Source organism: Podarcis vaucheri (assembly GCF_965113315.1).
Source record: "Podarcis vaucheri genome assembly, chromosome: 4".
In the NCBI taxonomy this organism is placed as follows: Eukaryota; Metazoa; Chordata; class Lepidosauria; order Squamata; family Lacertidae; genus Podarcis; species Podarcis vaucheri.
In genome coordinates this window covers 40,153,678-40,181,357 of record NC_138762.1, presented here as the reverse complement: position 1 = coordinate 40,181,357, position 27,680 = coordinate 40,153,678, and the positions used below count along the sequence as shown (strand labels likewise).

Below are 27,680 nucleotides of genomic sequence, written 5' to 3'. Positions count from 1 at the left end.
CACACATTATGTTGGAATGCAAAACTCATATGGATTCTGTAGGAAATGTCCATGAGAACTCACTTGGTTTTTTCCAAACTTCTGATGACCAAACTACACTTTAAAAATGCTAACACCCCAAAAGGGGTACTTTCAGAGCATGTAAGAGCAAAGATTGCCCATCTTCACCTTCTGATCTGGGTTCATCTTCTGACTGGGAGGAGGCCAGGGCAATGAAGCAATTCATGCAAAGATGTAACAGACTCCCCTAATGGTAGCAAATTTGCTCCAACTCTGCATAGGGGATTATTTGAAATATTCTGTTACAGCTGGTGCAAAACTCACAGCAGAATTCACTTCCCTCAGAAGGTGGCTAATTGGGAAAGGCAAGGTCAGAGCACTGACTTGCTGAGAGATACATAATATATTCTTTCACCACCCACTAGATGGTACACAATCTGGGAAACATTTCCTACAAAATACACAAACTTATTACATCCACAAACTTATTACATACTTCATACCACCATAGATATTTCAATTGCTACAAAATAAATATCATTGTATTTTAAAATGCCCATCTTTCTGCTCCAATAGTTTTAACTTACCACATTTTCTTAATAGATTAAAATGAGAATTCAAGTAAAAAAAGAAAGAAAGAGGTTTAAAAACTTCATTTATACCTCACAATAATCTCTTGAAAACTCATACACGGTACTATATTTACAAAAAGGTCACTCTTAGCAATTGAGATGCTGTTTGTGCTTTGTATTTTAGTGACTGAGGTAGTTTAATATACAGTACAGTTGAAAGGAAGAAAGCAGGGCTCATGCCTGACTTTTGTCGCCAAGAACAAAATCTTTTGGCTAGTCTGGTAAATGTGTACTTAGAGTTCAATAATTATCTTTAGAGTTGGGCTCCTGGGTTTCATAACATGCAGGATGCACACACTCAGCAAGTCTAGAGAGAGGCTCCTGCTAATGATTTACAGATGTTGAAGTGTCCAGCCGGCACACATTCTGTATTTCAGCAGATGTAGGCAGAGCAGCCATATATGCAGCACAGGGATGAAGGAAGCCGTGCTGTTGAGGACTGTGCAGTCCAATCAACACATGGCCTTGTGCCTTGGCATTGTGTGAAACAGCAAAACTGATAGGTGGAGAGAGAGCTTGAAAGAAAATTCTTGATATGACTGGACAACATTCCCACATTAAAACTTCTCCCGTTGTCAGGATTCATTGTCTTCTAGGAGAAGCTCATTCAATGCAATTACGGTAGCTGCAAAGTCAACTAGCTCCACAAAATCTGATGTAATTATGTTAACGCCCATGACGCCTGGTTTCTGCAGCTTCACCCAGTCCAGAATCGAAGGGAGATTCCTAAAGGGAAAAGAAAGGAAAATGTAACATGATCCTTCGTCGTGTGCATGAGGCACATTGCATCCTGCATATAATCAACATGCTGGCACTGTATACTGGATTTTACAAATACAGCATTCTCCCAAACTGTATTGTCTTGAATCCAGAGTTCTGTGAGTGGAGCTCAACTCACAGAAAGGAGTGCACTCAGGTCTCACCCCCCCTTCCTCCTGCAGCTCACTATGCCCCATCTGCTGTGGAGTTGGGGATGGGGGCTCTCCAGACCTGGGGTCTGCAAGGGGTTTTGGCAAAAATGGTCCTTTCTGTGCTTCTATTAATGTAAGCCTCCTTTGGATCTAAGCCCTGTTTCATGAATGGAGGAACTTTTCATGAGTGGAAGGCTTTGGATTCAAACCATTATGCCAATAAGGAACTGTCCCTTTGAGAAACAGGGGTGGCAGCAACTCACCCAATATGAGATGCAGCAGAAGCTCCTAGGTGAAGTTATCAGTGGAGCAAGCCACATCTGATAATCTCTCACCCATTAAAAGCAAAATTCTGATTGGCTCGGGAACAATGCTACAAGGTGTGTGAGAAGGAAATAAACAAGGAAATGTTTTGGAGCTATCCTTGTATCTGGTTTAGAGGCTGCAGCTAATGCAGAATGAAACCGGCAGCATACTTTGCTACATGTATTATACCAGCATTGAAAGATCTGTACTGCTGCCTATTTATTACCAAGCTAAATGTCAACTACAAAGCCTTGAACCCAAGGCTCTAAACACCTTGGAATCAGGTACCTAGCACACCATCTCCCCTTGTACAGACCAAGCCAATCTTTAAGATCTTTTGATTAGCAGGATGTCCCCTGGTGACAATACAGAAACAGATGAAATCACCTGGCATCTGAAATGCCCCCCACCTTGGGTAATTTGTGAGGCAAAGCGAGTATTGACCTTTAAGCACTTCTTAAAACCTTATGTTTACCCAACCGATCCTAGACTCTGACTCTTCATTTTTATTTTGTTGTTTTGTACCCTGCTTGGCTTTGTTTGTGATATACAATTGGGTTGTATTTCCTTGTGTTTTGGAAATGTTATTGAAAGTTGCTGTATTTTTATTGTTTTTATCTAAACTGCTTAGAGGTTATCTAGCTATATATGCAAACGAGAGAAACAACGTTGTGCAACATTTTTGCATTCTAGCTAAGATACTAGGGTGAATGTATCAGTGTCCGAGTATAGGATTCCTTTTCAAGGTCTAAAGGAAACCTCTGTAAATCACAGTGGCCTTGTTCTGGCACTCAAAATATATGCAATGAATGTGCATGGAAGTGGCAGGTATATGTTCACACATTCTTAAGGAGTTGTATGCTGAGCAGTTTTTCACCCAAGCTTCCCTTAAAAATTAATATTGCTGTATGTTATTCTTTCAAAACTCTATCTGAATGAAACGAAAAACTACGGTACATTTTGGCAGTAGACAGCATGCCATGACAAATTTCTCAGGAAAGCTGCAAGTTTAAAAGTTGAGATTATCTGGTACAGTAGTAAGTCTTTATAAATGTAATGTGGAAGTTATTTTTTGTTTGTTTGTTTGAATTGCTTATAAAATATGATGTATTGGTTTTAACAGTGGAAGGTATTGTACTGAAAGGAAATTCTCTATTAAAACTGTGTTAATAACATCTTTATGTATTACCAGGCTTTGCAGTAATTTCATTTCCGCTCTTTTTCCTAGAAGCCTCCTTCCATGCTAACAAAGACTACCTGGGCCATTATATACATATTTGGCTTGCATTTATAGTCATCTTTACGTCCAGAAATTTTCAGCGATGGCTTAGTTGCAATGCTGGATTAAACCATGCAGAGGCCCCAGGCAGTAGAAATCTTGGCTCTCCCCCCTCACATAAGCTCTAGTGGGATAGCATTGAACTAATAAAGTTTGATTTTACTTTTCATTCAAGATTAAATCAATATTATTTTGGTCCATTGTTGCAGGACCCCTAAAAGGCATGGAACCCATAGGCTGGGGCCTACCCTGCCTATTCGGTAATCTGGCACTGCTTAGCTGGGTGGCAATGAGGAATTACAGAAGGAAAAGTTAAGCAAAAGTGTTAGTCACTGTGTTAGACAGGACAATGTGTTAGTCCTGTCAATGGAATGAAGCTACTTGATTTCAATGACCCATAATATTTGGTTGAACAAATACCACGTAATTTATACTAGGTATTTCGGGGTATTTGTATCATTTCTGAATTGGCATGCTGATGGTAATCCATTCTTTTTACATTTTTGCTATTAAACATTTGAGTAAGGGGACTAAATGCACAAAAGTTCTTAATCAAATACATTTGTTCCTGAGAAGGGAAAAAAGCACTTTAGCACCATCTAGTGTCTTATTACTGCAGGTACAACTACTTTGGAAAAGTGGCATTGACAAGTTGTGGATATGAGCTCCTCCACAGAGCCTGTTTGTTGAGAATTAATCATGATTTGCTTGTATGTAGCTCATGTGGAGGTTAGACTATATTCAGTCTTTATTAACCATTCATCCTGATTTGTTTGTGAGGTATTCAAACAATCTTCCTGTTCATCGTTCACCCCACACTTTCCAATGCTTTCTCACACTTTTCTCAACACCCTATCAAGTGCAAAAGACACCCCCCCAAAAAAGCGGATTATACTAGGGTGACAGAATGATTTAACCCATTTTATCAGCACAAACCTAAATTTCCTGCAAGTGCTTGGGTCCCTCTCACAAAATAGTGACAGTCTGGAGGCAATGTATAAGAAATGTGTCAGAGATGAAGATACGTCAGTGACATCCTAACCCCATATATGATTTTACTGTTAAAATTATGCATTTTCCACTTGCAGCCAGTATTGCTGGTTGCTATACTAGCACACCATGCCACTGTAGCTTTAATAGATTGATAGCTGTGTTGAATTAAAAGTTCTCCTGCATTTAAAAATATTCACTTCAATAAATGCAGTGCTTTCTCATTTCATTCAGAGAGCATTCTGAAAGTAATTAAAGCATTACATGGCTATTTTAAATTTGATCAGTTAACCAAGAAATGAAATGAAAGCCATCACTACTTACTAATATGTTAAATGCATGGATATGTAATATAGTGAGGAGATATGGGCTCAATTCCTTACTGTGGTCTGTAGGTGGCAGCAACTTGCAACAGTATCGGCTACAGTTTCTAATCACATCAACAGTAAAATGGAATAAAGTTTTGAGCACAGAATTGGAACCCATGGAACCATCAGTGTGTGTGTGTGCGTGTAATGGATTTTTGCCTTCCTAGTGAAAACATTTGATCTGATTCAAACTCTGAGCAAAATGCCTGCAGTTTAATTAAAGTTTGCCATCCTTTGAAATTTGCACTGTTCTGAATTTTGCAAAAGCATGCAACATGTGCCTATCCAAGGAGAAATTGCACAAAAATGCTGATGAACTGTCATAAAGACTTTTTTAAAAATTGCAAGCTGATATGGAAATGTGGAAAACTGAATTTAAAACTGGAAAAAAGAAAAAACAGAAAAAATGAAATTGGCAGATTCACCCAAACCTACTTCCAGTTAAGTGTGAACAGGATTGCACCCTGAGTAAATTAATAAGTGGAGTCAATTTATTCTTTCTATCATTTATCTTCTGTTGGCTGGAGGTTTGGGAGAGGACTCTTGATTATTTTTATATGCATTTCAAGTAAGAAGGACAAGGCTACCATATCTACTCAGAAGTAAGTCTTATTGAATTCAGCGAGTCTTACTCCTAGGTACCTGGGTTTAGGACTGCAAGCACAGGTTAGCAAGGTTTCCAAAGGAAGCTAAAACAGGCACTTACTTGTGGACAAGTGTGTTTTTCAGGCCACGGATGAGGTTCCTTGCAATGGTTTTGACCCTTGGTGTAAGAATAGCTTGGGAAACGTGAAAAGTTCCTTGTTTTGCTCGTTCCCCACGAGTAGTGTCCAAGAACTGTAGCAGTTTATGTACGTTGGTCGTATTTGCCCATGGTGCTGGGATTTTATTCCCGGGCCACAGAAAGGGATGTTGTTCATAGAAACAATGATGGTAGAAAATGAGAACCTGGGAAATTGAGAGAGAACATATCAGAAGCCTTTTTCCCCACACAAGCTCTTCTTTCACTTACATTCAGCGGTAAAAAATAATTTCACACAAAATGTTGCTTTTTATACACTGGGCAAGCAGGACGACAGCTTGCCCAGTGTATGTAAGCCCTATTTGCCACAAATAGGGCTTACACAGAGGTTAAAAGCAGGAGCTGGGGAGTTCAAGACTCACTTCCCTTCGCAAGGTGACCATAAGAATGCAACTATTGCTCAGTCTGCTTTTTGGATTACATCTTTGGGCTGTGAGGAGGTGAGGATACTTTCCTTGGCTGATTGTAGGTGAGAGACTGTGTGTGTGTGTGTGTGTGTGGTACCTTGGCTTCTGAGCGAGAGCAGAAATGCTGGCTGAATCTGTGGTAAGTGCATGTTGTTGTTGCCGTAGTTATATGTGGCACGACACTAAGTACATTTGCTGAGAAACAAGTCCCTACAAATTCCATGAGACATGCTTTATTAGGTGTGTTTTAGGACTGCACCTTTAGTGGCACTAACCCCCACCCCCCGCTATACTCATATGTGCCACCAGGAGGAGCTCCTTTAGCACTGACTGCTGTGCTGTCAGCCTGATTGGTTACTGAGAAAAAAGGAACTGAAAATCAAGTGGAAGAGTGAAAGACAGTTTCAGGGGGTTGGTGCGCTGACCATCTGGTTGGTGGTAGGTACAGGTGACCATGTCTGCAGCAATCCACAGGACCAACAGAACATGGTAAGTTGAGAAGGGCAAGCATAATAATAATAATAATAATAATAATAATAATAATAATAATAATAATAATTTATTATTTATACCCCGCCCATCTGGCTGAGTTTCCCCAGCCATTCTGGGCGGCTCCCAATCAAGTGTTAAAAACAGTACAGCGTTAAATATTAAAAACTTCCCTGAACAGGGCTGCCTTCAGATGTCTTTTAAAAAGAGGATAGCTGCTTATTTCCTTCACATCTGAAGGAAGGGTGTTCCGCAGGGTGGGTGCCACTACCGAGAAGGCCCTCTGTCTGGTTCCCTGTAACCTCACTTCTCGCAATGAGGGAACCGCCAGAAGGCCCTCGGCACTGGATCTCAGTGTCCAGGCTGAACAATGGGGGTGGAGACGCTCCTTCAGGTATACAGGACCGAGGCCATTTAGGGCTTTAGCAGAAGCAGGGCTGTCACCACAATAAACAAAAGAGACTGAAGGCCACAGTAGCTCAGGAGAAGAGAAAGCCTGGGGTAACTGCATCAGACACTTGTTCATAGGAAAGGCAGTGATTAAGGAAAGCACAAGAGCCCTGCTGTACTAGAACACATGTCCATCCAGCCCACCTCCTCTCACAATGGTCAACCAGATGCATATGGGAAGCCCTAACAGCATTCTCTCCACCTGTGATTTCTAGCAATTGGTATACAGATGCATAATGCCTCTGATAGCAGAGTAGAATATAGCCATATCCAGCCTTTATGAGATGTGGATTTCAGACTGGAATCTCACAGGCAACAGGAGCAGAGTAGGTTGGGAACTGGTCACTAGGACAGTGGGGTAGCCAGATCATGATAGGTGGGGGATCTGGAAGGTGGTGAGATACCAGGTGCTTCAGAGCAGGAATGGGGAATCTGTGGCCCTCCAGATGGACACTGTAGACTCCAAATCCCAACATTCCTGCATACTAACTATGCTGGCTGTGGCTGAAGGGAGCTGAAGTCCAATTACCGGCTTCCCAGCCGTACTTTAAGGAACAGCATTTCAGTTGCCATACCATGATATAAGTTTTAGTTTCATTCAGGCCCCATAGCAGTCTTTTAAGGGGGTGAGGGCCCAATAAGGAACAGAAGCCATGAAAGATCACAGCCCAAAAGTAACCCTAACAGTACTGAACACACACAATTAATGAATGTTATAGACAGGAATCAAACTGGGGCTTGTCTTACTGGCCAACTAGAGTTCTGTTCATGAAGGGACAAGGTATTATGCTACGCTTCTGAAATGCAGGATGAACTCAGGGGGAAATCTTCTGCTCCTTTCTCCAGCTCAGAGCAAAAAAGGTGCACTCCATGCTTGCCTCCCCATTCCAGCTTCAAGCAAGACACTTTCAATTCTAAGAGTTCTTTGAATTATAGAAATTTGTTGCCAAATGAGAAACGCTTTCCTACCTGCTGCTGCTTTTCCCAGAGGTTTTGTAATGTCACGTTTTCCACACACTCCTTTGGGCAGAGTCTTGATCCAAAAACCTCTTGGATCCTACTGATCAGGTATGCATGGTGGTTGTTGTCCATAGCATAGAAATGGTTGAAATCCAGGAAGATCACTTCCTTAGGGTGGTGTTCTAGGAAAGTGTTGATCTCCATCAGCCCATCCCATACTTTGATTCCGAACAAACCATGTATGAAGTAGATTTCTTGTCCTGCTTCACCTGGTTTGGAAGATACACGCAGGTCAAAGTAGCGGATTCCACCTTCAAGCTGCTCCTTGAATGTTAGGTTTTGTGTCACTGACCATTTCTTCATTACCTTCCTCACCAAAGAGATTTTAGCCAACCGCTTGATTGCTGTGGCTTGATCTGGTCCCACAGGAGATTTCTCATCAACCCAGTAGCTGAAGGAATCATGTGACCCTACAGAGAAGAAAGACAACATCATTTTAGTCCTACAACTTGGGGTTTGCCAAACGCTCTTTGCTGAAGCAGATTCTGGAAAACTGGATTCCATTCTTGTGTTGCTCATTTTTAACACTAGGAAAATCACTTAGGGCCACTTGTTAACACTTCTAAATCACTACACACAGCTGTAAATAGGGGTTATAAGACCAGATGGAGCTACTGCTAGGATGAGTTTGGTTCAACAAAAATGGAATACCATCAGCCAGGACTGTTGGGGGGAAACACAGTTGCAGTCACTGACATGTGGGCACCTCTCTCTCTCCACATGTTATTCAATTCAAGAGATTTATATTCTGCCTTTCTATACCAGAATTCCTAAGGCATTTAATTAAAATCAAAACAGTCACTGTTTTGCAGCATTACAAAAACATAGAAATGTTACTAACAATTATTTTTTTTTTAAAAAAACCATCATATATAACAGCTGCACGTATCCTCAGTGGAGGAATTTTACAGCCTGAACTGGCCCTTAGTTGTGGTGTTTGTTTTTGTAGTTGCATTCTGGAAGCCAGGATTTGGAGAAACAGAAGCTCCAATGTTAGATGTTTTGCACCTCAATCTCCCCACCCAATATTTGGTGATGAGAAAATGTCATCCATGGGTCATCAAAGGAAAGCCTTTGTCAATCTGCTGTCCTCTAGTTGTTTGGGACTGCAACTCTCATCAGCCCCAGCCAGGACAACTAAGGGCACCAGATTGGTAAAGGCTGCCTAAGGAGATAAGCAGGTGACCAGACTCCTGTGTAGACTCCTTGAAAGAAGAACCATGCACACAAAGGAGAAAAAGAGATGTTTCCGGCTTGCAATGTCAGGATTCACACACACCTTTACCATCCACCAATTCAGCATTTACCAACTCAGAATTTAACAAAACCTTGAACTTCATGTTTCACTGCCAAGACACTATTTTCTGTAAAAGCTACTGATATCCCCAGCTGGGACCTTGTCTAATGAGAAATGGTTATACAGAAATATTAGAAGCTGACAAGCAATAACCCCATTACAGTGGTACCTCGGGTTACAGACACTTCGGGTTACAGATGATTCAGGTTACAGACTCCGCTAACCCAGAAATAGTACCTCGGGTTAAGAACTTTCCTTCAGGATGAGAACAGAAATCACATTTACCTCAAGTTAAGAACAGTTCCAGGTTAAGAACAGACCTCCACAACGAATTAAGTTCTTAACCTGAGGTACCACTGTATTCAAATGTCATTTTTTGTAATACAGAAGTGTCTTCGGGAATGCAGTTAAAGGGTTAATTCTCCACAAGTCAGCAGAGACAACTCATTCCCCACAATGCATCTGCAGGCATCTTGCTACTCTCTTATCTGTGTTACTTGGTAAGTCACTTTGTATATAAACGAGCTCAAGTTACAGCATACTGTGTGGGTCCTGGTGGAAGATTGCAGGAATTGTTGATGGCTCTCTGCTGGAACTGTGAAGACTGTGAAGATTTGAGTGAAGACTTTTTCAAGAGATTTTCTGAGGAGGGAGTTGGAAAACTGCTAGACTTCAGCACTTGAGAGAATTCCGCCAGTTGCAGGACTTTGAAATCAACTGAACTAAAGACTTGGCTACAGACTTTAACACAGCAAGCACTTTGAAGCAGAGAGCCCTCTCTAGGTTCAGAGAGAGAAGACTACTTATAACAGGAGTACTGCAAACCCATAGTCACCTTAGACTGGATGTAACTGTCCAGGGGTCCTTTACCTTTGTGTGTGTGTGTGTGTGTGTGTGTGTGTATGTATAGTAGTGTATAGTAGTGTATGTTGGTGTTGACCTAGTAAAAACAACTCTGCTAAACAGTTGTTTTCTGGGGTGAGCTTAATTGCTTGACTGAACTTCCCCAGAGTGTATACACCCAACACACCCAAATAAGGTGCTCCAGATAAAGCCATTCATTCCTGTGATGATTTATCCTCTGACACTGTAGCCTACCCTGGCCTAAGAAGGCGACATCCTATGTCTGCTATGCGATTGTGTTAGGTGAGAGAAATGCTTCCTAGATGTTTGCAGATCAAAGGCTTTAACTGCACATTCCATGTGCTAATATTGGACTAGTCTTACACTGGACAGTCTTCCAGCGACTGGCACCGGCAAACAAGTCAGAGATAGGGAGTAGCAAGCAGTCAGCTTACCATTAGCTTTTCCCTCTGGATTACTTAGCCTGCTGCGTTGAACACTGATACATAATGTATCACCATTGTTTTGTTATCTTAAGAAATATCTTCTTGTTAAAGGTACATCATATGCTAAACACTAAAGAGCACATGCTGGTATGATGACACATCTAGGCTGCTTCAGCATGTCATGGAAAGGCATAAATCATAGCTTGCTGTGCATGTACAAAACTGTACTCACTTCGCTCCTCCTGGCTCACAGAGGGATGAAAGGAAACATGATCTGTAGCCAGAGTTTGTTCTTGGAACATAGTCATTGTAACTAACATGATATTTTATTTTTAATTTCACCAGTTGTTTCCTTTAAAAAAACAACAACACCGAACAGTAAAGTTTACAAAAAGGGTTCCTTATTTGCAAAGAGTTATCAGACATATGCCATTTGCTGGGGGTTGGAATCCACCTAGAGTGTGCTTGGAAGCAGACTCTTCAAAAACATGTCTCCTGCCATGCCCAGTTTGAGCTGCAAATGAGATGAAGGTCTTAAATGGATTACCTTGTTAGTGGCATTGAATCCACCTGGATGCCCATACTGTGTACAAATCAAAACATCAATGTGCCGCATTCTGAGAATGCCAGCAACAATCAGCATCACGAAGGATTTACGCTCCTCACTTCTTTGTTTGGGACTTTTTTATTTTTACTTTACACATTTGTTAAAAATTGGTTCTTTTGCTTCACACATGGAATTCTTGTTCAAAGCACTTCACATATTTGATCTTCAGAGACCGAACAACAGAAGAAAAATAAATGTTGAAGAGATAAGAGCTTCTTTCGCCTGAAGCCAGAGCAGATAAACAAAGAAGAATTTCTTCCTCTGTGACTGAATATAAATGACAGTGAGCTGGCACAAAACCATGTAAAAGGAAAGATGCCAGCTAATGAGAGTTACTCATACTCTGATCATCCAGGAGGAACTAAACGATGTCTCATAATCAGAACAAATCCAGCTCCCACACAATTCAAGGAAGTGCACAACAGCTTTTCAGCATGCACTTATCGGGGAGCAAGTCCCATTACATAAGACTGCAAGAAGAACCTGCTAGATTGGGCCAATAGCTCACCTCGACAAGCACCCTGTTCTTACAATGGCCAATCAGATGCCTGTGGGAAGCTTGCAAGCAGGAGCAACAGTACTTTGCCCATCTTCAAGTCCCCGTAACTGCTATTCAGAGACATACTGCCGCTGACAGTGGAACATAGCTGTTGTTAAGTTGTGGGCGAACATATCAGACGACACAGCGATTCTTCCAAAGCAGCTCTTTATTTGTAAGCTGGAACAGAACTAACTGAGGAGCTCAGTCAGCCTGCTTATATAGAGCTCCAGAACAATGTAGCTGTTGCCATTTTCTAAAACTATCCAATCACTGAACGTCACTTTTGATCCTTCATTTGCATACAAACTATCCAATCACTGAACGTCACTTTTGATCCTTCATTTGCATAACTATCTACAGTATCCCCCTGCTGGCCCAGGGCGAGAACTTCAGTACATAACAATAGCCATCATGGTTAATATCCAGCTGAATACTCAGATGTGAATAAACATGCACTGTATTGCACTGAAAAGTCTAGAAAGCCACCAATGCACATGTACCCTTGGAATGCAACATAGCAGGGGCAAACAACTGTTCTACAACCTATTTGCATGTTCACAAAATTAGCATATGGGCATATCACGCCCCTATTAAGCTCTCCCCCAGCCCTCTTATCTTTTTAATCATAGAAGGTAACTACAGATGCAGAATTGCTTTTTTAATCTTGCTGTTTAGTGTCACAACTCAACCATTCTAACAGTGCGATGGTAAAAGGCCTTGTGAAAGAGTTCAATGTAAATTTAGCTTCCTGGCCACTCCATGCTCTTCAAGGCTATGAATGCACACATAAATAGAGCTTGATAGCAATATTCATGCATTCAGATTCTTCTCAATATACAGTACTGGTCTCCATGGGAAAGTTACTATTCCAATGAAAACCAATAAATGTTACTGAAAAAGAAAGAAAATTAATGTTGCCATTCCTCCCTTGCAAGAATTTCAGAATGACAATGGAATGAAGATGCATTAGCTAGCAATCAGAGCACAGAGTTAAGTACAAAGATTTGCGGGCCCTCACATGACTATAAGTACCTCCAGTGTGAAGTGAGGCTAATCCCTTATATGTATATTGGTTTTTCCATCTGTAATCTACCTAATTCGTTGCACTGGAAGAAGCTAATATTCACAATCCACAAAACCATTTTAGAGCCAGCTGATTCCAGCAAATCATGCACACTGTCAGTCAAACGGTTGTATTCGAAAATCTAAGAAAGATTTGCAAAATGCCCTCTCCCAGTTTTCTAGAAAATAAGCTTTTTTTAAAAAAAAGGACTACAACATTCTGCACCTTTACAGCAGAAGTCCTGTCATTTGAAAAAGTACATATCAGAAGGGAAAATGCATGTTAAAACACACATATTGAAACTAATATTTCTCAGCTTTAAAAAGAAAACTGATTTGTCTTCCATATATTTGAGAAGAAAGTGAAAAGGCTGGATTAGTTGTGTCAGTTGAGTCAGAGAGAGGGAGAGAGGAACAGGGGAGAGTGATTGACTTTGCTTAACTTAACATGTCATGCCCTTTGGATAATCTCTTTAGCCTTCCTAACATTCTTGCAATTAGCCCAGCCAATTGCAAACCCATCACTTGCCCATTCTAGCACCCCTTGCTAAGCAGTCACTATGTTGAATAACAACAGCAAGTATATACACAACATTTGTAAATTATTTCTATCATTATTTCTAAAGGAGTTACAGGAGCCTCATTTGAACTTGCTGTAGAGTGTATGGGTTATTCTAAACACATCTGTCCAGGAAGTGGAAAAGTAGCTACACCTCAAGGAGCAGACAGGTCTATCTGTGTGGGCCCTATGTTCGGGATGGAAAACTGGTGTGCCTCCATATGTTGTTGGATTCCGCATATCTTCAGTCCTGGCAAGCATGGTCTGTGATCAGGAGATCCATCAGTTCTCCATCCTTGTCCTATGCAGGAAAACAATAATTCCCAATCTTGGGTCTCCAGCTGTTTTTGGACTACAATTCCCATCATCCCTGACCACTGGTCCTGCTAGCTAAGGATGATGGGAGTTGTAGTACAAAAACAGCCAGAGACCCAAGTTTGGGAAACCCTGCAGTAAAAGGCTAAATATTATTTTGGTCCCAGAAAGCTACCCTCTGTAGTATATACTGTAATTTCCAAACACCACCATACATTTTCAGAATAGCATGTGCTATAAAAAAAAGTCTGTATGAAAATATGTTGCATTTTGTTCTCAAATAGTAGATACACCACCATAAATCTTCATAAAATGCCCCCTCAGGTCAACTGTGGAAAAGTGCTTTTTTATTTATTTCCTGGCTGCCAGTTTGGCACTGCACTGCACTAGCAAAGAAGCAAAGCTGACCTAGTTGGGAATGCACCCAGTAAAACCTCATGAGGCTTGAGGATTCAAATCATTAATAAGCCGATTAGTATCTTTAAACCAGCCTTTAAAATATAAGCTAACAGAACTGCTCACTTCGCTTTGGTTGTTAGAAGGCTAAGGGCTGGAGGAAACATTATGTTGACAAATTAAGCCAAATGAATAACACAACTGACCTCTCTTGACAAGCAAACTGATTTAATAGAGTTCTCTTCAGTGCTGCAGCAAAGAGACAAGGAAGGCCATCAAGAGCCTTCTTAGGGCCAACTTAAATGTTCTGCACAGTTGGGTTGGGGTTCTTGTTTACAGCAGATTCAGTGGCAACATTTGAGACCGGGAGAAAGATGGGGCAGAGGCTGCTTAACCATTTCCCTTCTTGCTATTTTTTTCCACTTTAAAAATGCAGCTTCTAGGGAGATTTTTCTCTCACATGTCAAAGCATTTGAATGCTTAGGGGGTTCTGCGGAGTATTTTTAGACCATGTTCTCATAGCCACATAGGGGCATGGTAGCCGTGGGATACATACTCATCTTCACTCCTAGCCCTACCCAGGGCATGCTGAGTCAATAACATGCACTCACTGCCATTTCCTGAACCCTGTTTTCAGCACCCCCATCACTAACCCACATTAAGAAACGTTTGCAGACATGGTTCAGCAGCAGAGATCAGCATGATGTGACGATGCACACAAGATAGCAACATGGAATTCTGCCGAGCATTCACACATGCTCTCTCTCTAAGATCCCATTTTTACAGTGAATTGGATCTTTTGAGATAGATGCTCAGTGGTTTCAAAACACTTATTCAAATTCAGCCCAGGGTCATTTGCTGTTTGAAATCAGCAGGTCTAATGCATGCAACCATATATTTTTTTTTAAGATAAAAAGATCACCATTATCTTTCTGGGATAAACGTGAAAATGCCATACACAGCAAAAGTGGCAAATACACAATACTAGGAAACTAACAATATTCTGGATACTGAAATTTGTTGCTTTTCCAGGGACAAATTATCTCAAGATGATGAAGATGATGATGATTTTTACAGTGGCTCATCCACATCCTTCTCCTTTCTCAGAGATATGTTCTCATATCTGCTTTTAGGTACTGTCTTTGCAGGTGTGATATGATTTTGACTTTTGCGCACTTACTTCTTTCCCATATAGAAATCCAAGCAGAAGTTGTAGGCTATCGATAAATGTTATCAAACGTATGAATTTGGCATACTAGAGCTGAAGGCTAATCTGACAGCAAAGTCAGTATCCACTCCTTTAGGAAAAAATCTAGCAGTCTAGTAGGCAATTGTAGACTGACCTGCCCACTGCAGTGCACTGTTTGGAAGCCCAATTAACCAGCATTGAGCTTTTAAGTATAATGCTTGTTCTATTCAAACTGTTTTGTGGAGTCATAATTATGCTGCTGTAAATTGGAGATTAAATAAAGCAGGGGTGTTTTTTTTGTAGTGGTGTTGCCTTCTCTAAATTTGCATCTTTGCATTTTCATGCTGACATGACCTCCAAGAAAACAGATGGTCAAGCTTAGCTGCTTTGCCCTTCAACGAATCTCTTCATCAGCCTATTCCAGATTGGTCCTCATGCCATAGGAGTAGAAATCTGTTCCCCTCTTAGCCAAGCTTTTAAAGGGAAGCATTTGCCTTTATGCTTCCTACATTTTTCCTGGGCTGTGTGTATTTTCATACTACAGAAAATGATTTTGCTGTAGGTCAGGGTCCAAGGTTCAAAGTTAAACCATGAAGTATTTTACAGTTGTTATCTGTAATCTTCTGTGAGTTCAGTTCCACACTGTACAAGAACATTGCAAGCTTATTACTTTCCATGAGTATGTATTACAAATGAATCACAGCTTGAGTAAATGAAATGACAATTGCAACAGCATTCTAGGCCCTGCCCCAAAAGTGACATAAGGTGGCATGGAATCTTCAAATGCCTCCACTGTGTTGCAGAATCTTTATTTTGTTGAATCAAGGAAGGAAAAATGTGGAATAGAAAATGCTGATGGGCAGAATTGCAGCATACGTCAGAGAAGTCAGAGGTCGCCTCTTGTGCAACATTAAACAATGTTTCCATTTAACCAAGTTTTGTTCTAATTTCAGTGCTTAACATGGAATGCCTTCTGTCTTTTACTAGACGATCATCAAGGTGCAAAGGTAATTTCAACTACGTACATGTTAACTTGGGGAAGTGGAAAATTAGCAGTGAGCACCCACTTCAAATATTTCGTCCTTGTCTCATCAATGCACACTTGCCCATCAACACCTGTCCTCTTCAAATTTATGCTCACCACATTCTCTCTCAAACTGAAATCCTGGAATTGCAAACACCAGAAATATATGACAAGCAAGTCTGTGATGGAATTTCCTCGTTACCACTGTCAAAGGGTTTAGCCCTCTCAAGATAACAGCTTCAGTTTTGGGGCGATTTCAATAGCTATTGAAAACTGCTATCTCAGGTGACACATGCATAATCTCACTGAAGGAGATCCGCATAGTAATAAGCCTACCACAGACAAGATCTTTTGATGTCAGTACTTTTCATAACAGGATGAAACAATAACACGGTTAGGGTGTGTGATGGTGTGTAAGTGGTATGTGTGTTTGTGTGTATGGTGTGTGAATACATGTGCATAAGAGTGTGGACCTTACTGCATATTTGGCTATAACCACTCTGCTATGCAGCCCCCAGAGAAAAGTGGCCCCTCAAGCTGAAAAGGGATATCCATCCCTGGTTTACTGTTAAGACTTAACACATCCAGAGTAAGAATAATATAGGTGTGGACAGCTAGGTTGGTTAGAGTGCGGCACTGATAACGCCAAGGTTGCAGGTTCAATCCCTGCATGTGACAGGTGCATATTCCTGCACTGCAGGGGGTTGAACTAGGTGATCCTTCCAACTCTACAATTTTATGATTCTATTATTAATGTGTGCAGCAGTAATTGATAAGAATAACTGTTTACACCAAGAGCAGATCAGTGTGTATTAAACTGGTTTTTAAAAGAAAAGAAAAACATCAACCCAGAAATGGTTAAAAGCATCTGACACTTTTAGCTTTTTATGAAGCAAATCATTCAAAGTAGGGTAATAAACACGTGCAGTCATAGACCTAGCACCACAGGCTGTAAGAATCATGATTTTGCTAAGTGCTGAGGGAGGGACGAGAGCGGAAGGGCGTAGTGCAGGCTGTGAAGAGAAACAGCTGAACCTATCCTCATGGAAAGAATTGTGTCAAAACCCAGTGAAACTACTATCCAGCACGGACACAGAGAGATGAAAGGAAGGGAGGAGGGGGGTGGAAGAGAGAAGGGACAGTTCAACAGATGCCACAGAGATTAAAGGCAGCAGCTAGCAGATCATCATTTTCCTGGAGTTAGTTCTAATACTGGAAAAACAGTGCAGAAAACATAATTCTTGAAACTCGGACCATAAGCCACTCTTTCTTATGTTTTATCCTGAATCACACATTTTAAATGTTTGATGAGTTATTTTAATATTTTGTAAAAAGCAATGGTAACATATAATTAATCATTGTCATTTACGGTTTTCTAGTTGAGCAAGTAATCAAATAATTAAGCAATCAAACACAGACTTTAAAAGAACCTGTTGCTATTTGTTAAACTTCAAACAAATGTAGTACAGATTGAAAGGAGTCCAATGCAACTTATTTTTTTATTATTTGAACTAATTCAGGCTGGTTCAAAACTATTTTGAGGAAATTGTAAAGAATACTTTATTCATTGCCCTCATACAAGCACACACAATCCTCTTACACCATTTCGCCAAATTAATTTACCATGCTTTACTCATGCTTCTGTTTAAAGCAGAGCTGGGTCTATCGACACACACAAGGGAGCTTTTTGGAGGGGCTGAAGATGTTATTAGACTGCTCCCCTTCCCCGGAGGTGCACCATTGCTGGTGGACATCCGGGACCTCGTGGTGACCCAGGAGTGGGCGGAGGGTGCTGCCCACGTCATCAGGGCTCCCGGCAGTGTCACACACCCCGGACTTGACGTTAATCTGGTCCCAGCTTTTGGAGAGGCGTTGTTGGCAGGATTGCCCCCATCTGGCGGCAATCAATAGGGCCAAGAGAATTGCTAATTGTGCGGTGGAATGGAAGGGCTGGGTGATACGGCACCCCGCTATTATGTCCGACCAGGTGGCCTTGTTTCGTAACGATGGTGTTCACCTTTCTGATAAGGGTAATGGTATTTGGCTGGTTGATATTGTTGAGGGCATTAGGTGTTGGTTGCAGGTGAGGTTGTTGGCGGCAAGCCTTTTGGCTTGAGTGGCGGTTAGGCATTGGGTAAGCCTTGTTTATGGGAGGGGAAGTTGTTGCCTCTGCCTGCCCCTGCTTGTTAAGGGTATCCCATTAAAGGGATCTGGGGGTGTGGTTCCTGTCCAAAGCCTGGGCGTGGGCTAGGGCCATGCCATGACCCCATCAGTGACCCTGGGGGGTGCTCTCAATTGATGTATATCATAGGGCTCCCCCTTATCGGTGGTTGACCCTTGAGAGACTTGCTGCAGATGGGCAGGAGAGCCAGGATATAGTCTGGCTTCACCCAAATGCCTAAGCCAAACCACTAACATCTGTAACCACTAAAGTTGTGGCGTAATTTATCCCATTAACCCAACATACTTGTGTCTGTGTGTTTATTTCTGCGGGGAACTTTGGAGCCAGGGCCTTGTCAAGCAATTCTAACCAATCAGGACCACCTGCAAGAAATCCACCATTTATATTGCATTTGACCAATATAAACTTTAGTGTAACAATTCTGAATGAGTTAAACTAGCCAACTTGCCAAAATGAGTTTACTTGTTTACAATGGTAAGTTAAAGGACACCAAATGGCTAGAAATTTGGCTTAGCAAACAGACATACTGGTGTCCATGAATTTGAATGTTAGAAGCCCGTGACATAAAATGTCATGTGCTATAAGTAAGTAAAACATTTGTTCCTGATGTATGCTGGTTAAGGAAAAGTGAAAAAGGCAAGTCAATAGCTTGTCATCATTTCCCTGCATCTTCCTAAACTTGCTGCTAAAGAATAGGAACCTTGTATGTGCCATCACCCAATCCCATGTGTCTTGTTTAATCATATGCCAAGCTTGGATGAGCATCTATTAAACTTGATGATTTAACAAGCACCTATGTATTCAGCACACTGCTATCAACTCTTCTTCATCACAGGGATTACACTTGCACAGGGTTCATCCACGCTTCTGTTGGTGTGACGATTTCTAGTCACAGGTTCATGATTTGTAGGTACAGGTCTGAGCAGTGGGGTGGGGGTGGGGGGTTGTCCCACTGTTTACTGTTAAATCATAACATGTGAGATAACCAGCCTCATATAATCAACATACAGTGGTGCCTCGCAAGACGAAAAGAATCCGTTCTGTGATTCTCTTCCTCTAGCGGTTTTTTCGTCTTGCGAAGCAAGCCCATTGAAGGATTAGCGGATTAGCACTATTAGTGGCTTTTAGCGGCTTATCTGCTGATCGGATCAGCTGATAAGTGGCTTAGCGGCTTAGAAAAGGAAGGGGAAGGGAAAAAAACCAGCAGGAACTCGCAAGACATTGTCGTCTTGCGAAGCAAGCCCATAGAAAATTTGTTTTGCGAATCACCTCCAAAACGGAAAACTCTTTCGTCTAGCGAGTTTTCCGTCTTGTGAGGCATTCGTCTTGCGGGGCACCACTGTACTTAAATCTAATGTATGAATGGGTTAATACCAGGCTTAGCAAGGTCACTTCCCCTTACCTTGGGAGAAAATGCATAATCAATCCTACTATTCAACCTCTAGTCTACCTGAGCAGCTCAACATGTGAAGAGGTTTGAGCTGGTTGCTCCAGCTCAGAATACATGGCTCTCCCATTCCATATTGTCACAATTTCACTGAGCAAACATTAACCAAGAAACAAGTGTTTTTTTATTGACACATATAGGATACATAACTACTACTGAGGAATATAATTAAGGTTTGATGCATCCCTTCCACTCATTACTAATATTCAGCAGAAGACAGCATGCAATTTCAGCATGATCAGTTATGTAAGGTACATCAAGTACTATAACATATTCATATTACACCATAGGACAGATAAAATTACAAGTAACTGAGGCTGAAGTCCTATTCCCACTTAAATGAGAGTAAGCTCCATTGATCTCAATGGGACTAACTTCTGAGTAGATATGCATAGGATTGCACTGTTAAATAGATACAGAGACGGCTTAAGTTGCTTAGTGTAAAAGCTGCAAAGTATCTGGCTCATGATGTAATAGGAAATGATTTCAGTACTCAATGTGACTTACCAATGTACAGCATCGCTCAGAGTGAACTGATATGCTATGCTTACTGGAGAAAGAAAACAACAACAAAATATTGGATAGTATTAACTTCCAGGAGGGAGACTAAAGCCAGTTATAATTCAGCTGTGAAAACTAGAGATATGGGGAGTTAGCCAATATTAATCATACTTGAATAAGAAGAGATATAACAGAGATATACAGAATGATGTGGAGAAAGTGGATAGAGAAAAGTCCCCCCCTCTCCGCCTATAATACTAGAACTCAAGAAGAGCCAAAGAAGCTGAATGTTGGGAGATTCAGGAGTGGAAAAAGACAGTACTTATTCACACAGCTCACAATTTCTCATGTTATCTTTATGTTAAGGCACACCAATGGAATGACTAGAATAAACATTAGAAATCATTTGAGCATTACTCATTATCAGCATTATGGCACGTGGCTATTTATGATGTAAGCATTAATAACTAAAGGAAGCCATACCTAAAAGTTATCATTGTTAGCTATGTTTCATTCCATATATGCTTTGACTGAAGATAAAGTCCTAAAGGACTCAAGCAGCCTCTGGGGCTAGAAGTGCCTATGCCCAGCCAAGGCTAGTCTGTTAGCTATGGCTTCTCCTGAATCCAGATAAGAGAAGCACCATAGCTCAGTGGTAGAGCATCTGCTTTGCATGCAGTCCCTAGTTCAATCCCTGGAGTCTTCAGGTAGGGCTTGGCAAGAATCCTGCCTGAAATTCTGGAATGCTACAGCCAGGGAGCTCTTCTTATCTCTCCCCATTCTATTCCATTGGCAGCATACACAAGGCCTCTCACAACTAGATAGAGGAACTAGATTGGCGTAGATGTGGTGCCCTCTACATTATTGGACTCCACTTCCCATCAGCCCAACCAATCTAGCCATTGAACAGGGATGATGGGGGTTGGCTATCCCTGAACTATAGAAGACCTGCAAATTTTGATAAAGATAGCCTCTTTTTTGCAACATTATAATTATCAGTTTTATGGTCAATTTTAGATGTTGAGCCATTTTGGAAAATGCAGTAGCAGGATCTGGGTTTGGAGAAAGTTCTTTCAATAAGCCAATCGACCTCTAAATTCAAAGCATGTTTTCATATCTCCTCAGTCTCACTAGACATTAAAATGAGATTAGTTTTAATAGGGATACACTCCCCATCCCTTATCAAGAAACATATGGAGGATTATGAGCAGACATTTACTGGAGCAGTTGTACTGTTATGCCCCAACAGGGCCTTTCATAGACTTATTAATATCTTGAAGAGCAGGGCTGAAGCTGTGGTTCTGCTGAACTGTGACATTCCTTGTTTGACAAGTGTCCTGCAAATGAAAACATGACAAGCCAAATGCCAGGTCGTGTCTAGCTGTGCTTTGCCAGTTCTGGGAGATGAACAGACATGGTCATTACTACAGCAGAACAATGATTCATCTAGTCTGGTATCCTGTCTCTAGCAGAAACCAACGATGAATATTTCTAAGAAAAGGTCACCCTTCCTCAATAATAAGCCTATAATTGCAATAATACACAGTCTACCTAGGCTGTGTTGGGGAATGTTGTTTGACCTCAGCTAGTTATCCGATTACATCCTAAAGCCGGAGACAGTACTGAACATTTTATCCTGGTTAACCAGGCTCATTTACAGTAATGTTCAACCACCATCCTCTTTATCTTAAAAAAGGGGAAATTATTCTATCACACCTTTATGGGCACTGGGCAGAGAAGCGTATCATGCAGAATACATATGAGTATGTATATAAATGTGTTTCCTCTCCCCACTCCCCAGGAAGAAACCAGGCATATATAGTCATCTGTGCTATTTCAATTCAGTTCAATAACAAAACATTAGGTCACAGGAAACCCCTTTAGAGAACAGCTTGACCCTATCACCTTTTTGATAAGACTTTGGCAGTGGTACCAAGAATCAGTGGCGTAGCGTGGGTTGTCAGCACCCGGGGCAAGGCAAGTAATTTGTGCCCCCTAACCCGTGCATTTGCGCCCCCTAACCCCCAGATGTTGTGACCAGTGCGGCCAGCCCCCCCTGCACCCCCACGCTACGCCACTGCCAAGAATGAGTATTCTCTGCAATCAAATGTCAAGTTTTGTGCATATCTTCTCATTAAATCCTTCACATAAATAACTCCAACTTTCACTGGCGCAGTGACATGAAAGCTATTTAGGCAGCAGAGACTCAGGGGGGGATTATGGGGTATATCCAAGTCCTCTTTTAAAGTGGACTTCCACTTGTGCAGTGGAACTTTCTCATCCCTTCCTCTCCCCTCCCCACAACATCAAAATCTAGTCCAGACTGCCCGGAAACCTTGCAGAGCAAGGGGTAATCAGCAAATCTGTGCTTTCCAGTGCTTAGCTTAGTTGCCCCCATCACACACACATCCCCAACAATGACAGATACAGGTGGGAATTCTGCCTCCACTGATGGTTCTACAGCAGTGGCTAGTAGTCCCCATAGGAAAGCTTCTTCAATACTGTACTAGTATGAGTGTTTGAACAGGCCTTTACTTATTCAGAGGCTGTTTGAGGGGGATACAGGTTTGGGAACCTGAGCAACAAACCATTTAGGTGGATTCTTTTTTAAAAAAACAACAACCACAAAACCCCAGTCTGTATCTGTACTTGTTTTTCTGTTCTTTTTTCAAGAAAGCTTTTATTGTTGATATATATTTTTTTAAAAAAATTGCTAATCACTTTTGAGATGTTTCACCAGAATATATGCGTAAATGAAAATGAACAAATGGTAAATAACCATACTGTAGCCAGGTACAAAAGTTACTGGTAAGGTGGTCCATTTCAGGTGGAAGATTAGAGGATGCCCTTAAACAGCAAGACACTGACAACTAGTTACCACAGATTTAACCACAAAGAAAGGATCATTTCTTGAATAACACCAGATTGTTTTGAGCCACATTTGACTAGTGCTCAGATATTTAACAAATGGATATGTGACTGGGAGAATGGAATACCTCTGCACCAAAGAGTGTGAAACATAGGAAAAAAACACATCCAGGGCACTAAGCTCTTCCCAAGATATATATTTCAGAGTCAACACTTTCTAGTTGTAAATACATCTAGTTCTTTGATCAAGCACTAAGCAACTAGTCTAGAGTGTTTTCCTCCACTTCCTAATACTGCAGCCCTAGAAGCACCTTGTTTCCTTATTTTTTTTAGGTTTTAATAACTTGGGTGATTACCCCAGTTTCCAAAAACTCAAAAATTATGCTGCAGATTGGTATTCTGAAATAACCACACACACACACATTCCTTGAGAAAAAATAATTGAAAAGAGCAGCTTCTGATCGCAAACCTTCCTTTTGGGTACTATCCAAAAGAGGCCTTTCATTTTTTGTTGTTCTGCCTTGCCTGAAGATTGGTGAAAACACATTAGGGAAACAATAGTATTCCAAAATGTTTTTGTTACCTATGGAGTATCTAACCTGTTTCAGTGAATACCCCTGATTTAGCTGACAGCATAGAATAAATCAACAATAAAATCTGAAACCCCATAAACAGGAAGGGAAAGACATCTTAACCCACCCTCATAAATAAAACTGCAATCAGAAGAACTATATGTTTGTGTGTTAGTCACCCCACCAAAACAATACAATTTAAGATCTCATTTTCCTCATTGTGATAGTATGGTTTAAGATTGATGATTTACTCCACGAGTGCCTAATAACAGCAAAACTGTATTAATACTTCACATTTTGTACAGCACATTAAAATGTTTCACAAACATTATCCAACATAGCTCAGTTGGCAGAGCATGAGACTCTTTATCTGGGGGTCGTGGGTTCGAGCCCCATGTGGAGCAAAAGATTCCTGCATCGCAGGGGGTTGGACTAGATGACCCCTGTGGTCCCTTCCAACTCTTTGATCTATTATCACATACATCCAGTGCTTTTTTTCTAGGGGGGGGCACATACCCCTAAAGATTTGTGAATCTTTTTACTTCTGCCCATTTACTGTATTTATTTTCCCCGATTTGAACTATAAAATGGGGATTTTCTCGAGTCAAATTGAGAGCACCCCCAGACATTTTTTTAAAGGAAAAAAACCACTGCATACATCTGTAATCGTTACAACAAGCGAAGTCAGCGTTATCCCACCGGAGCGGTGGTGCTGAAATAGAGAGTGGCTTCCCTGGGATTCCCTAACCGGTTCGGCTAAGTCTCTTAACCACTAGGCTACACCGCTTAGGAAACAAACAAAACCCCCTTCCTAGTAATTCGAGTGGATTCCCCGACACAAGCAAGCCAAGAAGGAGCAGGTGCTCCAGGGCAGTGGCGTAGCGTGGGTTGTCAGCACCCGGGGCAAGGCAAGTAATTTGCACCCCCTAACCTGTGGATTTGCGCCCCCTAACCCGTGGATTTGCGCCCCCTAACCCGTGGATTTGCGCCCCCTAACCCTAACCCCCAGATGTTGCGCCCGGTGCAGCCGGTCCCCCCTGCACCCCCCACGCTACGCCACTGCTCCAGGGATACCCTAGAGGAGCCCAAAGTAGAGCAGGTCTTACCTGGGATGGCCAGATTGGCCAGAGGAAGGGCGCTGAGGGCGGACGGCAGGGAGCCCATCCAATGCGCGCTGCTGCTGCTTTCCAGCGCCATCCTCTCCGCGGCACCCCGTTGCCCGTTGCCGAGGCTGCTCTGGCTCGCCGCTTCCCGCTTCGCCCCAGTCCTCCTCGTCAGCAGCCGCGGCGTCTCCTCGGAGGTCTCGTCCACCTGCCGCTCTCTGGGTCAGCCAGCGCCCGCGGCTCCCTTTCTGCCATGCTCCGAGCGGCTGCCTCGCCGCCGCCTCTGCGGCTTAATCCCGCCTTCTTCGCGCCAAAGGGGCTCGCTCAGGACGCCTGACCTCACGCTCCCTCTGCCAGGGGCTCGAGCGGAGGCCCCGCCCTCCCCGCTGACGTCACAGCGCGCGGGTCCCCGCGGCGCACCTGGCAGGCGAGGGCAGAGGAGTCCCGCCTGTGCGCCAAGAACAAGCCTGAGGACATCTCCCACGGGAGCGCGCACCAGCGAGCGGTCAAAACAAATTATCGCTCTCCGGCCAAGCCTCGGCGCGCTGATTGGCTGGCGACGAGCTGATGGCACAGCCCTCCCTTCGTCGCGTGTCAGGGTTGCTGGCGCAGCCGGTTGGTACAGGAGGGCAGTTCCCAGCCAGCCGCCCATTGGTTGAAGGCTGGCTCAGCGCTAATTGGGCTAATTTTCTCCAGGGCGCTCCCAACGTGCTCAGTTTGCGGATTCTTTGAGGGCACGTGGCGCTAAGGTGGCAGAATCATAGAATCGGAAGGGACCCCGTGGGTCATCCATCCCAACCCTCTGCGCTGCATGAATTTCAACTGAAGCGTTCGTGACAGATGGCCGTGCAACTTCTCCTTAAAAACCTCAAAGGAAGGAGAGTCCGCAGCCTCCAGATGGAGATCATTCCCCTGTCAAACAGCTCCTGCTTTCAGAAAGCATCATCTGGAGGGGACACAGGGTTCCTTTCCCAGTTTTGAAGGAAACATTAAAAATGAAACTCCAGGATGGACAAACGTCTGATGAAGTTGGTTCTCTATTCAGCAAAAGCTTCTGCTGCAATAAACATGTTAGCTGCAAGGTGATACAGGCCATTATTGTGTGTGTGTGTGTGTGTGTGTGTGTGTGTAACTGTTTGTGTCTCTGTAGTAGGAGTGTAGTAGCCAAAAGGATCTTCTGAATGTCCTTTATGATTTTTCTTTTTTTTGGGGGGGGGGAGGGATGAGGCTCGTCATCTGACTGTCATTTGTGAGAGAATTTTACCCACTTTCTCCAGAAGTTGCTTTTATCTCTTTTGTCAAGATCCTTACTTTTTAAAAGGGTGAAAAAGCATTGGACAAAAATCGTTTTTGAGATTTATTTTTTTTAAATTTATCATTGTGTGTAACTATTAAAACAAAACAGGATCAGCACAATGAGGTTGGAATCCTTTATCAAATAAATAAATAAATAAATAGAAACTCTTCCTCTGTAATCTCATTTCAGCTGCCCTACTTATTTCCAAAGCCTTGACAACATGCTTCTACCGTTTCTTTTCTGTAAAGTAGATCAAACTGGAGCAGCAGGATAAATAAAGCCACGTTCTAATGTTTGTTGAAATGTGCTTAGTGGCTGTGGTTGCAAGTCTGCTTTGAAACAAATACTGAAGCACACTCACTCTGTTTCTTCTTCTTTTTGATGCTGGTGCATGTAATAAAGTTAAATGCAAAACTGTTCTGAATAGCTATACTCTGTTACAAGGATGGGAATTCCTCCAAATGTTGTTGAACTATAACTCCCATCATCCCTGACTTTTTGCTGCACTGGCTGGGGCTGATGCAGTATAGAAGCAAACAACATCTGGAGAGACATAGGCTACCCACCCCCCTTCAGCAAGATCGTGCTACTGTAGCAGTAGCAGTACAGCTGAAACAACAGTATTTCCCATGGTTTCCACGAATATTTTTGATGCGAGGTCTGTATGCTACTATTCCTTCTGATTAGCTAAAGCAAAAAACAAAAACACAAAACATGCAAAATAAGAGGACTCAAGCAAATGTGCATTGTTTCTCCGGGTTGCAGAATTTTGCTTTTTTTGTGGGATTTGGATTAGCTTGGCACAGCAGTTTGATTATGTTTTGTTTAGTACAAAGAACGCACAGAGCACAATGATGAACTGAACTGGTCTTTGGTCTGATCTTGCAGGGATCGCTTGATGTTCTTAATGTTCCCCTCTATTTTCATGATCAAATCATCTGTCCAAACTGTTATGTTCCTCAGTGGTTAAAAAACAAAATACCAGTGTCTGTATCATGCCTGTATTCTCTCTCTGAGATAGCAACATGCCAATCTTGTTCAGAAAAATCGTGCAAGAGAAAGGGTTATGTATCCCCCGCGGTCTTCATCACAATAACAGCCAATATAGCTGCATTTAGGATATATCTCACAAATGTCATAGCATAAGGTTTGACCTCTTTCTTGTAATTCCGCCCTTCCATCTTACTTTCAAAGATAAACAAATGCACTTTGCTACCAATAGGCCAAAATACACAAGACCCTGCATAACAAACATCCAGCTGAAGTTAACTCTGATTGACAGTGCAATCCTATTTATGTCTAATTGGAAATAGATATGCCTCTACAGTTTAGTTCAGTGGGGCTTATTTCCTGTAAGTAGTCCTAACTCCCATACACTACCCTGTGTGAATTTATGGACTGACAGGGCTACTGCCACATGTGCATTCTTGCTTTGCAGAGGGCAGCAGCACTGGGGGGTGGGACAGCTCCATCCAATTCAACTTCCTCACCCAGCCTGGCATCCCAGCCAGAAATACAGCTTCAGTTTGTTGCAACCAATTTGTTCTCTGAGGTTCAATGGAATTCAGTCACAAGAACTAAATTTCAATGGGACAGAGCCTATCTTTTTATTCCTGCCATCCAAATCTATTAATGCTGAAGCAGAGCTCAGGTTTCCGAACTACAGCACTGAAGTGAATTTTCTCTCTCTTTCATCTGTTACCTCTTGAGCTTAGAAAATAATAGGCACCGGTGCCTATCTTAAATAAGCCCTATGTCTCTGAGACACATAATGACT

At 42.1% G+C, this 27,680-nt stretch overlaps 1 protein-coding gene across 1 annotated transcript; it reads right to left on the bottom strand.

The window, feature by feature from the left end:
* Positions 1–734: 734 nt before the first annotated feature.
* PLCXD2 (phosphatidylinositol specific phospholipase C X domain containing 2) lies at positions 735–25,697 on the bottom strand. Its single transcript, XM_082221281.1, has 4 exons — positions 24,610–25,697; positions 7,604–8,064; positions 5,193–5,434; positions 735–1,358 (listed from the first exon to the last, which is right to left on the bottom strand). Exons 1-4 carry the CDS (start codon positions 24,698–24,700, stop codon positions 1,208–1,210), a joined length of 945 nt encoding a protein of 314 aa, XP_082077407.1. The 5' UTR covers positions 24,701–25,697; the 3' UTR covers positions 735–1,207.
* Between the last annotated feature and the right edge of the window lie 1,983 nt (positions 25,698–27,680).